Source organism: Danio rerio, chromosome 21 (assembly GCF_052040795.2).
Source record: "Danio rerio strain M-AB ecotype USA chromosome 21, GRCz13ab, whole genome shotgun sequence".
Classification (NCBI taxonomy): Eukaryota; Metazoa; Chordata; class Actinopteri; order Cypriniformes; family Danionidae; genus Danio; species Danio rerio.
Genome location: NC_141041.1, coordinates 51,267,091 through 51,285,068, shown reverse-complemented (window position 1 = coordinate 51,285,068; position 17,978 = coordinate 51,267,091). Strand labels below are relative to the sequence as shown.

The 17,978-nt window shown below is 34.8% G+C and overlaps 3 protein-coding genes across 9 annotated transcripts in view; all 3 read right to left on the bottom strand.

Annotated features, from left to right (window-relative positions):
- fnip1 (folliculin interacting protein 1) overlaps positions 1 to 7,847 on the bottom strand; it is a 43,587-nt gene extending 35,740 nt beyond the window's left edge. Inside the window, exon 1 of one of the 2 annotated variants that reach the window (XM_087299216.1) lies at positions 7,649 to 7,847. In XM_087299216.1, the coding sequence (XP_087155342.1) occupies positions 7,649 to 7,737 (89 nt within the window). In that variant the 5' untranslated portion in view covers positions 7,738 to 7,847. The remainder of the gene's footprint in view (positions 1 to 7,648) is intronic. The other variant, NM_001127465.2, reaches the window with a different exon arrangement.
- The window catches only part of ddx46 (DEAD (Asp-Glu-Ala-Asp) box polypeptide 46), an 800,847-nt gene that overhangs the window by 274,237 nt on the left and 508,632 nt on the right, over positions 1 to 17,978 (bottom strand). The window lies entirely within an intron of this gene.
- Positions 8,601 to 15,701, bottom strand: LOC137488852 (uncharacterized). Of its 6 annotated transcripts, none has more exons than XM_087301999.1 (10): positions 15,540 to 15,701; positions 15,371 to 15,476; positions 14,957 to 15,075; positions 14,758 to 14,880; positions 13,639 to 13,764; positions 13,471 to 13,528; positions 12,547 to 12,599; positions 12,396 to 12,469; positions 9,630 to 9,857; positions 8,601 to 8,891 (listed from the first exon to the last, which is right to left on the bottom strand). In XM_087301999.1, the coding sequence occupies exons 1-10, from the start codon at positions 15,619 to 15,621 to the stop codon at positions 8,877 to 8,879; spliced, it is 984 nt and encodes a 327-aa protein (XP_087158125.1). In that variant the 5' UTR covers positions 15,622 to 15,701; the 3' UTR covers positions 8,601 to 8,876. The 6 variants fall into 6 exon arrangements, with proteins under 6 accessions (XP_087158125.1, XP_087158126.1, XP_087158127.1 ...); XM_087302000.1 differs by having other exon boundaries at positions 14,957 to 15,069; XM_087302001.1 differs by having other exon boundaries at positions 15,371 to 15,461.

Below are 17,978 nucleotides of genomic sequence, written 5' to 3'. Positions count from 1 at the left end.
CTTCTCTGGCAGAAGTCGGGGTTTTTCTTGGTTTATTGAGCTCCCTGCAGTTAAAAATATCCTCTTTGAGTTGCAAAATGCAGTTAAATGAGATAATGTTCATGATTTTTCATTAACACATTCACATAAATGAGTTAACCATGTTTTAATACAGTTCTGGAGCATCTTGCAATGTAAAATATTTTTTTATACAATTTATTAATAAACAGTTTATTATTAGGCTAGGCTATATTCATAAATACAGCTGATGTCAAGCATTTTTAATGTTTAAGATTTATTTAGGCTACTGCAGAAAAAATGCGGTTTTCATTGTAACCAAATGTGTGTGTTTATTTAACTATCAATGTTCATTTAGGCAATTGACTTCTGGCATAAGTATGTGGATGGTGTAACGTTACCATTAGTAGCTAGGCAAAAACTTTTCATTTGTCTTACTGCAAATAATGGACCTATGAAAACTACTTCCACTTAGCCAGATTGCTTGAGTTTGCGCTTGCACAAGAAAACAACTTGTGTTGTTGCAATGGGCACTGTCGCTGTCAGGAAATACAACCCATTCGGTTCACTCTGCAAAGACTTTTATACTTGACACACTCGCTGAAAACATGAGCATTTCTCATGCGAGATTACCAACTGTGAATATAAAATATCATAAATTAGAAAAGGCTGGTCAGGTAAATTATGGTACTGTAAATAATGTTTATTCAGCAATAATTAACGTCAGAGCTTATCAATGCTTCTGTCTTTTGTAATGTAGAATTGTTCTATACCGATAAAGCACCAAGTTTTGCTACCCATCCCTACACTAGTGGGAGGGGCTTTTGCTTCTGATGACTCGTACAAAGGGAATCATTAGAAGCATTGTGTTTATCAAGTCTGAATAGAACAAATGCAATTAATAAACGTTTACCATTACAGGCTGGAGATATTTATTCACTGTTGCCACACAACTGTGTTTAAATCCCTTATAAAAGTGAGTTTTGCATAAAAGGCAAAATGGTCAAATGAACGGCTTATTTGACACCATTCCACAAGTGGAACGTTTTAATACATTTGTAATAACTTGCTTCTTTCATCTGCATCTAAACGCATCTTAAACTATACATCATGTGCATATAATATATATCATAACTGAAAAAGCACGATGACAATTAAGAGGATACAACAGGGGGAAAATGTGATGCTGTTTAAGCTGCATGTTGGAAAAGTGCAATATTGTTGATTAGTATTGCTTTAAAATTTCTTACAATGCAAAATTTGAACATAAAAACAACAGTTTATGTAAAAAATAAATAAATAAAAAAACAGCGTCAAACTGCAAAACATTTAGTCTTTAAAACACTACGAATGAGTGAAACCATCAGCAGATATTCTGACTCTGACTGGCTGTTGTCTTTTCCACAAGCACAAGTAATTAAACCACTCCAACTACTTAACACAGAAACAGTGCACAATTTACGGGAGCGGGATTTTTATATTTGCAATGAATTCTCATGTTATTCTGTGCATGTACTTGAGTTTTTAAAGGTACAGGTCATATATCAGACTTTGTGTTAAAAGAACAAACTGTATTACAAAATAATACAAATATAAATATATTTACACATTTTAATACAAGAAATGTTGTGCTGAAGTAAACTTTAATTGAAAATGAAAAGCATCATCAATGCACCCTGACATCATACTGAACCGAATCAATGGCATGATGATCGTAACTGAACTGAACCATGAGACCAGTGTAGGTTCACACCTCTGAGGATCAGTTTACGCAGAGGCTGATATCAATTCCTGCCCGTGCTATCAAATGCATTAAACCTACAAAATAAAACTGAGAAACTCTTGCACTATCATGTTTTTCTCTTCTTCATTCTTTTATATCACATTTTACCCGTTTTTATGCTTTTTTACGCATTTTTATTATTTGTTTTTATTTTTATTTTACTTGTTTCTTTAATTCTTGTTAATGTAAAGCACTTTGAATTGCCACTGTGTATGAAATGTGCTATTTAAATAAACCTGCCTTGCCTTGCCTTGAGTTTAGATCTGTCATTCCATTATTTCAGACAGAATTATAATTTATCCTATAATTTATACACAACACAATTCAAGAACCTACTGATCGGTCTGTGAGTGAACTCACTTGCTCCTAGCTAACGTGACTTTGCATAAGGCATATGTCAGGGTAAGCCAATCATGTATGCCAATCACACGAGCCGCTCATTAATATTCACAACTCTTCCAAATAAGGTAAAAACAGACCATTTCATTCAAGGGTTGTAAATTGACAAGTAAAACTATTTCTATAGTGATTTCTTTGAAATTACCTAAGCCACATACCATCTATTTATGTATCAATTAATTAAACATATTGTGTCAGTGCATTGTTTAGCACTTTTAAGTAAACATTGCTCCTCGTTCACTCGTTCATCTAAACTCACTACAGAGCAGGAATTAGCCAGTAAATTCCACTTTTTATTGCTGCCGTCACCAAGTGTCTGTTCCTGCAATGAAACTCAAGAGCGAGTGAATCATAATTATAAGTGAATCATGACAATGTGCTTTACTGTCAGGATGTGTCATTCTTGCACTACTAATGGATCATGTGAGTGTGAAATGTGACACACCCTTCTGAGTTAATGGAATATGGCTACACAACTAATTTGACATTATTAAAAAAGTAAGCAAGCCATTAAATTGTAATCTAGGTGTAGTTTTAGTCCATACGGCTACACGATACTGGAAAAATATGCAATATCGTTGTTGACAATTTCTCTTACAATATAACAGTTCCCTAGATTTCCTCTATGCTTAACAACATTAAAATAAACCGGTAATAAATATTTTTTCAGATCTAATTAATTCAGACTAAAAACTGTCCAGGTACAAACATTTAGTCTTTAAAACAATATGAATGAGCCTTGAAATTGTGCATGGTGTATAAGTGTGTGGGTGTTTCCCAATACTGGGTTGCAGCTGGAGGGGCATCTGCTGTGCAAAACATAACATCCGCTGTGGCGACCTCTGAAAGACCATAACGATAATTTTGCTAAAATATTGTGCAGCCCTACCACTAATTACCTGATATTTTCAAAAATACATACATTTTGGGGAAAGATCATCTTCATGTGTGTGTGTGACGTGTGTGTAAGGATGGCGCGAGGTGGCGGGTCTCCAGGTTTGGGTCAAGAGCAGCAGAGCACACAAAAGCTTCTGGCTCAATCAAGAACGAGCTGTCCTTCCAAAGAGGAGGAAATGTGAGCAGGCTTTGGTTCTCCTGAGTGGGTCACGCATGCATCTGCCCGCTCTGCTATCTGAGGTCCTGAATGCTGACCGCCTGTGACTTGACAATAACATCCAGACTAGGGCTGCACAATATATCGTCGATAATGGGTGCATCCGCAACAGGCACGTGCACACATAGGGCACAACCTGTGCAGTGCATATGCCATTTTTAGTCTTGGATATAAAGTGCCCTTCCAAAATGAGCTGAAGTGCACAAAACATAAAACAAGAAATTGTGACGAATGTAGCAACCATTGAATTCTATAGTATGAAAAAACACTATGGAAGTCAATGGCTGCTACTTTCCATCATTCAAACTCTAAAGGTTTGAAGCAAGCGGAGGGAGAGTCAAAAAATTTTAATATTTGGGTGTACTATCCCTCCAACGGTAATAGCAATGTTTACAAATGTTTGCAACAGAAAACACAAACATTGAATTGTCATTTTTTTAATTCCAAGCATAAACTGTTAATCTTTTCAATAAAAAACAGCTGATTCTGGGCTTGTTAGCAGATGGAAAATTAAATTAAGACAAAAATGTAACCCAAATCAGCCTCAAATAAACTGTAAACTAATGTAAACACCAGCTACATATACAGCTGAATATCTCCATGAGCAAGGAGAGGGCAGGATGGGGTCATCGTGAGGTCAAAAGGTCACTTTACACACTCAACATTAGTTGCACTAAGGGAGCACTGAACTGCTGCTTGAGAAAGCATGTGCCGAGACCAATACAACATGTCTAAAGCAAGATTACGGTCAACAACACTTCACCTACACCCTTCATTAGTGTATATCTGTGCTGGAGCCCATATGGAATTATAATACTTCAGCATGACACCAGCATATCTGAAGACAACAGATTGACTTATAATCTGACAGGAAAGCATGTTGGTATCTCTTAATTATAAAGGTCCCATTAACGAGTTTAGTTGATTAAATAAAGGTTACATTGCAACTGCATGTCATCTAATTCTTAAAGTATTGGTAGACTGTGAGGTTAGTTAAAACTTAATACACCTGATTAAACATTTATTGTATGCCTATAGACATCACCATTTCTGGAATGACACTACTGCATAGCTGCAAGTTAACTTTGTTTATATACTTTGTTAACCTATACACGACTCCTTAACTTTTCTGAATTTGACTTGTAATGTAATACGATATGTTGGAATGATAATTATAGTGAAAAGCATAATTTAAATACGCTTGAATAGAGTTAGCTTAAGAGGATGTGTACTTGCAAAGTTTCCTATTGCCAGGAGAATCTCTGTGAGTGATGATTGAGGTAAAGTTCATTTTATATTCGCACATTGGTTTATTTAATGGCCCTTATATTGTTTACCTATGTTACTTTGAATATTCGTCTGAATTAGCATGCAAGCTTGACTTCAAAACAACATTAGCGCTATTTAATTGACTGTGAACAATGTTGTACTTTAATAGTCATCGGCTGCTAAAATGAGTATTCTATTAAGAATTCGCAAATAATATTTTTCTGAAATTCTATTATTAAGGAGAAAGACTGAATGTGTGAATATAAAACCAACTTTACCTCTATTGGGTGTTGCAGCATGCAGTTGCAATATCAGATATTATTCAAAGTATAAATAGAAAGGATGCATAACAGTTAACTCAAATGAATCTCTCAAAACAAGCTACAAAAGAGCTCTGCCACAAGTGCGATGACCAGTGGCAGAAGCGTATTTAAAGGGGTAATTCACCCATATGAAAACATCCTGTTTATTTACTCACCCAGAGGTCAGATCCAGGATTACTTTTTTTCAGTCAAATATTTAAAAAAAGATTTTGAGCTGAATCCATGGTCCTTAGTGATTAATGTAAATGGCAGTGAATGGAGACAGGTTTTTTAGATACTTTACTGGGTCTGAAATTGCAAGCAAATCAGACTTCAAAGCACATTAGTCCTATTTAATTGACTGTGATCAATGTTGCACTGGAATGGTCATTGGCTGATGATGATTTCATGGTTTAGTATTTTAAAAAAAACGCTTCTAAAAATACATCAAGAAGGTAAAAGTCTGAATGTGGGAATAGAAACAAAACTTTACCTCAATAGGAGCCAGGGTTATTGATTTAGACTCGTTTGTATGTGTTTAATTTTAATCTAAACACCGATCAGTGTATTCACTGCCATTATAAGAATCACCAACAACAACAGATTATGCACGTAATCTTCTGTATTGCGCCACTGAAGAAAACATCTTGAATGAACTGCAGGTGAGTAAATTAATGGAAAATGTACATTTTTAGGTGAACTATCGCTTCAAGTCTGAATCAGCAGGAACGAGTCCGTGAGAACCGCAAATGAACGCAGTGGAACTGAAAGCATGAAGTATGTTTGATGACACGATCACGTGCAGGTCGCGCGCACCACGCAAACCCGAGATGCATTATTCACCACCAAATACTGCAGGGGCCTGTTTCAGAAAGGAGGTTAAGTGAAAACTCAGAGTATTTTAACCCTGAAATGAGAGAAACTCTGGGTTTTCCGTTTCAAAATGGCAGGTTTGTTAAACTCAAGAAATCAGGGTAAGTCAAGCCTGTTTCTGAAAGAGAGGTAACTTTAACTCAGAGTCAGTTACTGTGGTAACATACTCTGTGAATCTAACCTGGTCCGGAGCAGGTTTTATTCTCTAAACTCTGAGTTTCTGTCGGTCTCCTCCCCTTTTTTAAAGATGAAACGTATTTCTCGCCTGAGCCTTACATTTCCACACACCTATTTTAGAGCTCATTTTGGAGATGGCTATAAAAACGATTGATGGAAACGTCATGATTCACATAACTTTTGAAAATATGCATAATAAAACATGTGCATAACTGAGTAGGTTAAACTTTTATTTGATAAGAAAAGATGCGCATAAACTATGAAGTGCACTTAACAAATTACAGTATGTACATTAAAAAAAAGTTTGTTAGAGATGATGATGAAAATGTGAGTAAATGGACAAACCAGCAGACTGGGCACACTGTAGAACATCTTAAATGTTGTTTTAGTCATTCTAAATTGCCTTAACTGTTTCAGTATTAGTGTATATTATTAATTACCTCCAAGCGTCTGGAGCGTGTCAAGAGTCCCCGCGTCTGACTTCAAACGCCCCCACGTGTTCATTGTGTGTCAATTGTCTTCTGAGGCGCAAGTATTAAATAAAAATTCATTTACGCAGCTTATTCTACGGCAGTAAATTCTGTTTTTACTGTTGATATTTGCCGCAAGTTAATCAGGAAGTGACGATTGTGTTCTCTTTGACTCGTTGGATAAAAACGCTGCTTTATTCGCATCTTTTAGGCGTTATTCCAGTTTTGTACAAATTTATGTAATAGCCTGTATTTTGATGGAAACACAGCTATTGCCTACATTTTTGTCACACACAGAACAAAGTCACGTACAAGGTTGTCCTTTTTTCCATAAATATTTAGCTTAACCTTCGACATGTACTTACTAGATTAATGGGATTATTATTCTGTCTAAAAATTATTTTTAGCACTGCTTACCTTCTTAATGTTATATCAACCTCTATTACTTGATCAATAAAAAGGCAGACACGCAAGTGCACTGTTAAATCTATTAAAACTGATAAACGTGTATAAAAGTTTAGAAAAAAAGTATAAACGTCACACATTACATTACTTATTTTATTATACTTAAATGTTTAAATACTTTAAATTAAAAATTACGCATTAACTTGAGCAGCTGTTTTCCCATGCTAACTATCTCTGTTTCACTGATGGCTGCTTCTTTTTAAATATATACACTCTTATTTGCTATAACTTTGCATGAGCAGATCAAGTTCAGCTGGAGAAAGAAAAGGTGATCTCTTTTTTTAAGATGTTGCCATAGTCACTCGTAATGTCTGCGCTCCATTGATAATGCCTTTTTATAGTCACGGTGTGCGCGCTTAACTCTGAGTTGGTCTACTCAAAGTTGATTGACCCAACTCAGATCAGCTATTCTGAAACCAAAAACTCAGAGTTTTTAATCTCTCGGTAAATCAACTCAGAGTTCAAGTTTAAACTCCGAGTTGTTTGAACCTCCTTACTGAAACAGGCCCCAGATCTCCAGCGTTTAGTGGAGTATTTCACAAACACTTAATATATATCAGAAAATAAAACATTAGTTCACGATAAACATCCACACATTAAACCCGAAACACTAAGTTAGCAGAGGTTTGCCTGACACAGTTAGCATAATGCTAAACAACCAAGGAAAGCCTTAACTTACACAACTGTAAACAAACACGGCTGTAGGCGTAACACAGTCAGAGAAACTCGTAAATAAACTCCTGACAGACTCCAGTGGGTTTCATCTGTTTTAGGCTCTGCGGAAGCGCTCGACACGTACCTGAACACCGTGTCCTCTCTGCTGCATCTCGCGGGCGGAGAAAGCGGGTTCTTCTTGTTGAAAAGTTTATGAAATAATGTGGGGGCCATGATAACTGACCCTCAAAATGACAATAAAGTCCTTTTCGTGCTCAGTTTGCGAGGCGCGCTCGACTCTCGCGGACGGACTCCATTACAGCCTCAGTCATATGACTGCCATTAGTCACACGAGCTGCTTGCTTGGCAACGATTATCCGCTCCGCGCCGCTGATTGGCTGATATTTCTGCTTACAGACCACGTGGGCAGAACGGCTGTGTTGATGTTTTGGGGGTTGTTGCTAGAAGGGATACAGCTGCGGCCGAAAGTTAGGAGAATTATTTATATTATGTTTATTTACATTAATTGTTTTTTATTAACGTCCCAAACCATCACAGTAAAATAAAAATAGTAATTATACCGAGTATTATTTATATTATTAAATTATCCAATCAATTGTGTTTTAACACCTACCCTCACAGTAATGTCAAAATATTGTTGTAGTGTCACAATAATTATGCTATATAGATGTATCCGCATCAATCAAAAAAACATGATTTTATTTATTGCAATATCAGGAACAAAGGTTATTTTGATGGCAAACTGCAGTTCATTCAAAATAAATACAATTTAAAAAACAAAAAACCTCCCTGCTGAATATCTCTTCAAGTGAGTTTTATTCATATATATAAATAAAGAGATCGTCCAATAATGTTTTACTGTAAGATTAATTTTACTGAGTAGGATCTTTAAGCAAACGCCCCACTCTGCAAAAATCAGCCTTGTATGTCCAATAAGACATCTTGTAAAAACAAATAAATAAATGAAAAACTTAGTTAAATCTGTTCTTAAAATAAAAATCAGTTTGTAATTTCAGGGTGTGCATTTAATCTGTAGACATCAAGATCTTTCACATTCATAGACAAACATAAATATATTTATTAGTCTTATATTTTTTTATTATTTTTTTTGGACAAACATTTATAGTAGAAATATCTTAATTCATGACACTGACTCCAAAATAAAAGCCTATTTTCCACATGACGGTTTCATTCGCCTGCTTCCTCATTTTGGAGACTCATCAGTCAAAATCTTTAACCCCATTCACCAAGTGCATGTCATCAGACCGTGCTGTAATTTGGAGATTTATTTGCAGACTGTGCTGTCAGTGTGACGGTGTGCTTTCTCCCTCTGCTGGAGACACTGCTCCTCTTCACATAGAGAGCATCTGCACAGAACAACACTTTCATTCTTCTTAAAGGAGACCTATTCTGCCTCTTTTTACAAGCTGTAAATGCATCTCTGCTGTCCCTAGTGTGTGTGTGTGTGTGTGTGTGTGTGTTTGAGCTGAGAATATCACACAGATAATGTTCTATAGCTCTCTGAAACTGACTGCTGCTTTAATTTCTGTAAAGAGCATAATCTCATTTGAAGAGGGCGGAGCTCTCACCATAGTGACAGATGTAAAACAGCAGTGCGTGTGTTGTGAGTGCTGGTCAGGTGTGTGTGTGTGTGCTTCAGTGTGCTTGATGCTTCTGTCAGTCTGTGGCTCCTGTCTCTGTTGATCTAGAACTCCACATCTATAATCCTCTTAGTCATTGCTGAGATCATCTTCAGCAGCTCAAACACTCTATTGGCTAATGGACAGACGGCTGCTTCTCACTCAGGGCTGCTGTTTATGCTAATGAGATGGAGAAATGGGCACTAGTGGGCGGGGCTTTCCCCCTCTGATGACACGTACAGCAGGAGAATGTCAATCACAGTGTTTCTGCATCAAGTCTGATTAGAACAAACACAACTCACTCATCTTTATCATTAAAGGCTGCTGGAGATACTCACACACTGCTCACACACACACACACACACACACACTACTGGGTTTAAACCCTACATAAAAGTGCTTTTTGCACAATAGGTCTCCTTTAAACTGCAAGACATCAACATGAGGATAAGAGAAAAAGATTACCGGTTTAGCAGGAAACTGAAATGAGCACGTTTGCTTCAGTCGGTGGAAAAAGGCTCGTCTCTCACAGTCATTTGCGAAGTCGAAGAATTTCACAGACGCTGAAGGAAGATCTCCAGATTTTCTCAGGCCCGCTTTATCACATTTATGGCTTGACACATTTTGAATGCTTACAATATCACTGAAGGTCACTTTTCTGCGTTTCATTTCCTTTTCCTTTCTTGCAAAACACTAAAAAGGAAAAATGTTCACATTATGTGGATGTTGAGATGTTTTGTTTTATATATATATATACACACATTTAAAGTCAGAATTATTAGTCCTCCAGTAAATTTTAATTAGTTCACATTTTCCCTCAATTTCTGTTTAACAGAGAGACACATGCAACACATTTCTAATCATGATAGTGTTAATAACTCATCTCTAATAGCTGATTTCTTTTCTCTGTCATGTTGACAGTAAATAATATTAGACTAGATATTCTTCAAGACACTAGTGTTCAGCTTAAAGTGACATGTAAAGGCTTCACTAGAGTAATTCAGGTAAAGTTAGGGTAATTAGGCAAGTCATTAGCTATGTTTCCATCCAAAGATGCAAATAAATGTATGCGCAAAACAGGAATAATCGCATAAAACAACGAGTCAAAGAGAACAAAATCTTCACTTCCTGATTAACTGGTGCCAAGTTACAACAGTGGTTTGTTCTGTAGGCAATCCAAAACATTTATCGCTGAAGGGGGCCAATAATATTGACCTTAAAACAGCTTTAAAACAATTAAAAACTACTTTTATTCTAGCCAAAATAAACAAGTAAGACTTTCTCCAAAAGAACAAATATTAGAGGAAATACTGTGAACATTTCCTGAATCTGTTCAACATAATGAGGGAAATAATTGGAGAAAAATAAATCACAGTAGGGCTATTCTACCATATATACAGTGCTGAGCTTAAATGAGTGACCCCTTACAGATTTCTCCTTTCCAGTAATATTCTCTACAGCAGTCGTTCTCAAACTTTTTTTATCAAGTACCACCTCAGAAAAAAGTTGTCTCTCCAAGTATCACCATAGGCGACGCAGTAGCGCAGTGGGTAGCACGTTCGCCTCACAGCAAGAAGGTCGCTGGGTCGTTCCTTGGCTCAGTTGGTGTTTCTGTGTGGAGTTTGCATGTTCTCCCTGCGTTTGCGTGTGTTTCCTCCGGGTGCTCCGGTTTCCCCCACAGTCCAAACACATGCGCTATAGGGGAATTGGGTAAGCTAAATTGTCCGTAGTGTATGAGTGTGTGAGTGTGTGTGTGTATGTTTCCCAGAGATGGGTTGCAGCTGGAAGGGCATCCGCTGCGTAAAAACTTGCTGGATAAGTTGGCGGTTCATTCAGCTGTGGCTACCCCAGATTAATAAAGGGACTAAGCCGACAAGAAAATGAATGAATGAGTATAACCATAATGACAAGGCAGATTACTTCCTATTATTATTGTCAGCCACTTTAAACATTATTAATAGTTTAAACATTAAAACTACTGTGCATACAGGTAAAAATAAATAAATAAATACAGTCAATGTTTAAAGTGTGCTTTTAAAAGTGAAAATGGTAGGTTACTGTTCTTAAAGTAAAAATAAAACTGCGGTAGTTAAAGTTAACAAATAGTAACCTATTTATCAAAACCTGCAAATGTTGCTTGGACGTCATAAATATTGGCTATATTTTATCATATTCATATATACTGTAAAACCGTTTTGATAAATTTTGAAATATGTTGCATGTACACATGACATATTTGTTTATCTTTGAAATCTAAACATTACCTTGTATTTTAAAATGAATGATCTGGAAAAACATATTTACATTAGCAATTAGATCCAGCTCGTTTTGTTTACAGTACGTGTGTCAGAAAAGTGAGCGATTACATGCATAAATACACTGCTTGACCAATTCATACATGATTTATCCATTCATACGTGCAGATTTAAGATCTCATCTTAAGTGGACCGCAGTTTGTGCTAACCGCAAACAGAGGCTAACTTTAATTAGGCTATATTCTAGCTTCAAGCATGGCAAAGTTGCTTAAGTCTTTGTTCTGTGTCTCGCCACATTTGAATCAGATACAGATAAATTAGCCTAAAACTGAGTATTTTTTTTTTTATTATTCAGTATTCTACCGCGTACCACTAGAAGGAGGCATGTGTACCACTAGTTGTACATGTACCACAGTTTGAGAACCAGTGCTCTACAGGATGCTTCACAGTAATGTATTAATGCATCTACATTAGATTAGTCAGTACCAAAGACAAACTGATGGACTAATCTAACAAACAATGAAGAGCACAGTCCAGAAATTACAACACCCAAATTAATATGTTAAGAAAAATATGAAAGAAAAAATGTAATAAACAGGAAAAATCAACAGACATATATAATAGAATTTAGTTGAAATTTTGTGGTTTGTAATTTTATTTCGCAATAATTATTTTGAATTTAAACGTATTGTCTTTCTATTCAACAAGCTGGTGACCAAATTCTGATTTTAATGGATATAACTGTTTAATAAAATGGTTTTGTTAAGCACTGTGTATTTATGAAAAGGTCATCTCTGTTAGTGGTTTAAAAGGTTTAACAAGATAAACAATTAGTAACAATTAAATGTTCCTATTCTTAACATTAATAATGGATCCACTTATACATTTAGTTGTAAATCATTCCAGTTTAGGCCAAATCAACATAAAATAACCTTAACCATTAACCATGCATGATACAGTTCTGCATATTAGTTACCTTTTTAGCAATAGGGGGAAGAATTGGGTCACTTATATCCACATGCGATCTCTCAGCTGATTTCAACACACACTCTGGAAATAGCAGGAAAATATTTGTGATAATACGAAAAAAAGCCACGTAGTTTACTGTATGAGGAGAACTCAAGTACCTGCTGCAATATCAGATGCCAAGGTGTCATAGGGCATGCGTGGAGGAGAGAGTCTGACAACACACACATAATATCAGTTAAACGATTGTGTTGTGAGAGGTAGATCAACATGCACATATAACTTTAGAAAGTATAGATATTGTGCGAGTATCGGTGAGTATAGTGGTGGACTGAACATCTTAACCAGTCTCCAAATCACAAATTGCATGTATACACTGTAAAACTGCTATTTTTACTTAGAGTTTTGGTCTTGTTTTAGTCCAAATGTCTACAAATGCTTAAATCAAGATGCATTTTCTAGATGAGCAAATTATATAGTCTTGTTTTCAGAGATGATGAGACAAAATGAAGTGAGTTTTTCCTTAAAACAAGCTAAATAATCTGCCAATAGGGGAAGCAAAATAAAATTATTTCAAAAGGAAGATTTTGCTTCCCCCATTGGCAGATTATTTAGCTTGTTTTAAGGAAAAACTTAATTTTGACTAATTATTTCCGAAATCAAGACAATATTTTCTTTATTTTATAAGTTATAAATCAACAGCTTTTTGGTTTAAGAGTTTTTAGCTATTGGGACTAAAACAAGACCACAACTCCAAGTAATAAAAGCAGATTTTGCAGAGTAAACTACATTATTGTAATCCGACTAAAACAAAAACACATAAAAAAATGTCAAAGTAGCATTTTTACAAATGAGCAGTGATGTTATGTAACAGCAAACTATTATCAATAAGATTAACCCTGATGGACTAATTTATACAGCTATGTGGTTTATGCCTCAAAAACTAGATCATTTTGCATGTGTTGGATGATCTGTTTTTGAGAGATTAATTCCTGATCCTTTGCATGATGTTTAATGTCTTCTAATTGATTAAATGTAAATATAAAATCAGCACCTAACGGCATATAACAAATAAAAGGTCTTACTTAACTGGTGACACAGAAAAGGATTCCTCTTTATTTTCATCAGGCTCTAATGATAATTCTGCAAGAAATGATTGTGGATTTATTTGGTCACTACAGCACTGGAGATGTAATGTGAAATGCCGTCTTTTTTAACAGTAATAATAGCAGCTATAAATGAAAGGGTTGTACCGAGAATGGAGGAGAGGTTTAGAGGCTGCTGCAACGATAGATCCTGCGCATGGCTGACATCAAGGAGAGTTGAGTTTTTCACACTGGTAATCGTTCGATCCTCACTATGTAAGGTGATCCCCTCATCTGAATACGGAGGACAGTTTGAATAAATAAATAAATAAATAAATAAATAAATAAAGAAAGAAAGAAAGAAAGAAAGACTAAACACATCCAAAATAACATCCAAAATGTTTTATATTTAGATATATGTATATGAAACTAATTATATCTAAATTTAAATATGTAACAAAATTGTTATGTATTGTTTAGTTTTTATGCAAGTGTACATTATTAATATATATAATACACACATATATTGTCAAAAACAAACCTTTATTTTACTTGTGTTAAATCATGATTAATCTTTGCCCGTTACTAAACAGTATACAACAGTATATAACATTACTATAGTAATAAGTATATAAGTATATAAGTTATACTGTGAGATGCACATTGGCTTACATTTGGTAGTATTTTCTTGTTTCTATTTTTTTTGCAGCCCAAAAAGAAACCATTGTGAAGAATACACATTTTTACTTTAGCACATATGAAGCTCCAAAACGTTCTATGACTGTGTGTCCAGATGTGTCATGCGCTGTATTTCTGAAACTGTTTTTATAATGAAGAGTTTTTAGAATCTTTAAGGTCATTTTATGCACAATTTTTGATGAGACACTTACAATTAGTTTACAGAACTAAATGAATTTACTAATTACAAAAAACAAACAAACTGAAAAGTAACATATCAAATTAAACATGACATTTTTAAGTGGAAAAACTTAAATAACTCTGTTGTATATAAAAGAGCTGGATAAAGATTCTTCATAAGAAACTTAGTAAATTTAAGAAATTAAATGGTTTTTGTAAAGATTTCTTAGAGCAAGAGTATCTTAACGTGCACTTCGATGCACACATTGGGTCCTATCATGCACTCGGTGCAATGTGGTGCATGTGTTTTCTTCCAGCCCTGCTTAGCTAGTGGGCGACCATGTAAGAGTTGCAGAGCGCTCTAGTTGTCATGATAATAGTCAGAATTAATTTAGTCTGAATTCTCCACCATATATCCAGTCATTATACCATAATTGTCAGCTTTGCGAAACTCCTCAATAGACGAGAGTGTCAAATCCACATTTGAAGCTGAAGAGTCAACATCCAAACAATCCAGCAAGAAGCTGGAAACCCCAGAGGGCATCGTCATACCTGGCCAACGACAGAGAAGAGGTTTACACAGGCCGCGAAAGAAATGCAAGCATTCAAAGCATTGAACAGAACCAACTTGTGGAGTCCAGGCTGAAGTCTTTGGAGCTGCTGGCGGTCGACATTCCCTGCTGAGAGCATCCCGATGTCAACGTTTGCCCGTTCAGAAATCTTTTACCTACCTTCACTACTCTGAAACTTGAAATGAACAGAACATTAAGTTCAATAACAAACAAAAATGTATGTTTAAAAAAAAAAAAAACTATGTGTGTATATAAACACACACACACATTTTTTATATTTAATTAAATACCTACTGTTTTATTATTATTATCATCTTAAATATCAATATTATAAACTTATGATTGCATGATTTCGTGGGATGTTTGTTCTCATGACATCTGATGAATTTTTTTGTGACCGGATGTAGCATCACCTTCCACAGGTAACATGCGTGTTGTTAATACATGTTGTTTTTGTTGAATGATCCCACCTGTCTTTGCTGCATCTGTTTGTCTCCAGTTTAGAAAGCTGGCAACCTCTGCTACCCCTTCGACTGGGTCTAGAGCCCCGCGTTTGGACATCTAGCAGGTTAAAACTGAAATGAATTTGTAGTCTGTGATCATGGCTGAGTTTGAGTAAACGCAGATTTATACTGTTACCGAGGAAGGCCGCAGCGGCTCTCATCGGCGTCACATTACGGCCCGCGGGTTTAACTCTTGACGTAGATTTTTTGACTATCATACTTGAGCAATACACGTAATAAATAAATCTACATTATAACTAGCCCGAACCAGCTCTGCTACTAATTACTAGTCGCCGACGTAAACAAGGGGCGTGCTCCGATAATTAGGAGCGTAACCAAGCAACGGGAACAAAACCAAAATAAATAGATTAATAAATTAAATTCACATACTCACTATTTTTGTATGTCTTCATTGCTCACAATATTTTAAAACCATTTTCTTTATCTTATAAACGGGCTTTTTGGGTTACTTTGTCAAAGATTGTTCTTTAAGTGCTGATTTATTAAACGTAATTTTATTCATTTGTGAATTTCACATTCACTATGGAGGACGAAACCTGCAAAAACAATAAATAAATATGCATATAAATTAATTAATAAATCCACAAATTCCTGCATAAATAAAACAATAAATATATATGCAAATAAATTAGTAAGCACTATTAATTATTTATAGTTTTTATGCAGGAATTTGTAGATTTATATATACATTTATTTATGTATTAATTTGCATATTTATCTTTTTACTTATGCAGGAATTTGTGTGTATGTGTATTGTGTGTGTGTGTGTGTGTGTGTGTGTGTGTGTGTGTGTATATATATATATATATATATATATATATATATATATATATATATATATATATATATATATATATATTTATTTATTTATTTATTTATTCATTCATTTATTTATTCATTTATTTATGTATTTGCGAAAGTTTCATTCTCCATAGTTCACAAATGCAAGTTTACAAAAAGCAAACCATTGCTAGAAAAGGAGATTATATAATGTAGCCTATATAAATGTAATATCTAAGTCTATAAATAGAAAAGCATTAAAAGGATTAGTATTTCCCTTTTATAACATTTTTACATAAAATGTTTATTCAAATAAATGTATATTTTCTGTGTTAAAAGTGCATTTTATTTTTACAGAAATTTAACAGAAAAATTTGAAATCCATAACATATGAGTATGTTAATTGATGAGTATTTATGTGTTTATTTATTTATATTCAAACCCCGACAGCAGTTAGATAAATGGAAGGTGAATAAAGCACATATTTAATTGCATGCATGCTGCAATAAGTATATTTGCACAACTGTCATAGACACGTCAAACTGTACATTCAGGGGCGGACTTAACCAATAAGCAAGGTAAGCAGCCGCTTAGGGCCCCGAGGAATTAGGGCCACCAGTCAATGGCAAGAAGCTCATATTTTAACCATATGGCTCTTTTATAAATGTTCTGTCATGTCTTAAAATCTGTCTAACCATTAGGATTGTAACGTTATCATTTCTTTTTAAAACTGGGGGTTATTAGTGTGATTGATTGGGAATTAAATTTGTTTTTTATTTATATTAAAATCTTAACTGTACATAGTTTGTGGCCTTGTTTTTTTACATTTAGAAGAAAAAGGTTCCTTTAAATGTTAAAATATATTTTCAATATTTTTATATACGATTATATAAACTATATATATATATATATATATATATATATATATATATATATATATATATATATATATATATATATATATATATATATATATATATATATATATATATTTATTTATTTATTTTTACATGCAATTTAGTTACAAAAATGTAAAAGAAAAAAATATATATCTATAGAGAAAGAGAATGTTTTGAGTTAATGCTAGGGCCCCATCCCTTTCCGCCCCTGTGTACATTAACCATAGCATTGCAACACTGAATGAAATAGTGCGTAGGTTCAGGCAATCAGATGTGCGTGGAGGTTTTGTTTTAACAAATAAAAAAAAAACACACCCACCAACCCTTCAAGGGATTCATATTTGTGACTTTAGAAGAAGATCAGTAAAACACAACCTCGAATAAGCCTTAAATAAGCAACAGTGTGTTTGTATGGTGATAACATGAGACGTGTTTGTGGCCGGCGCATGCTTACACAGGTGAACAATTGCTACTGTTGTGCATTGATAAATTGACTAAAGGGATAGTTCACACAAAAGATTTGATTTCCTGGTAATTTACTAACCCTCTCATGCTTTTTTCCTTCAGTTTAACATTAATGAAGATTCTGAGCTGAATCTGTGGATCTTGGTGATTCTTATAAGGGCAGTGGATGCTAAGTTTTTTTTTAGATGAAAAATAAACACAATTGAGTCCAATTCAACAGCCGTGGCCCCTGATGGCACACTGAGGTCTTGTGAAGTGAAACGATCATTCTGTGTAAAAAAAAAAAAAAAACCTGAACCTTATTTACAGTACTATTGTAAGCTTTAATCCACGGCCTGGTCAAACAGATGTGAATGCAGTCTGATGGTAGTGTTTGATGACAAAATGCTCAAGGTAGAGCACTTGGAAGG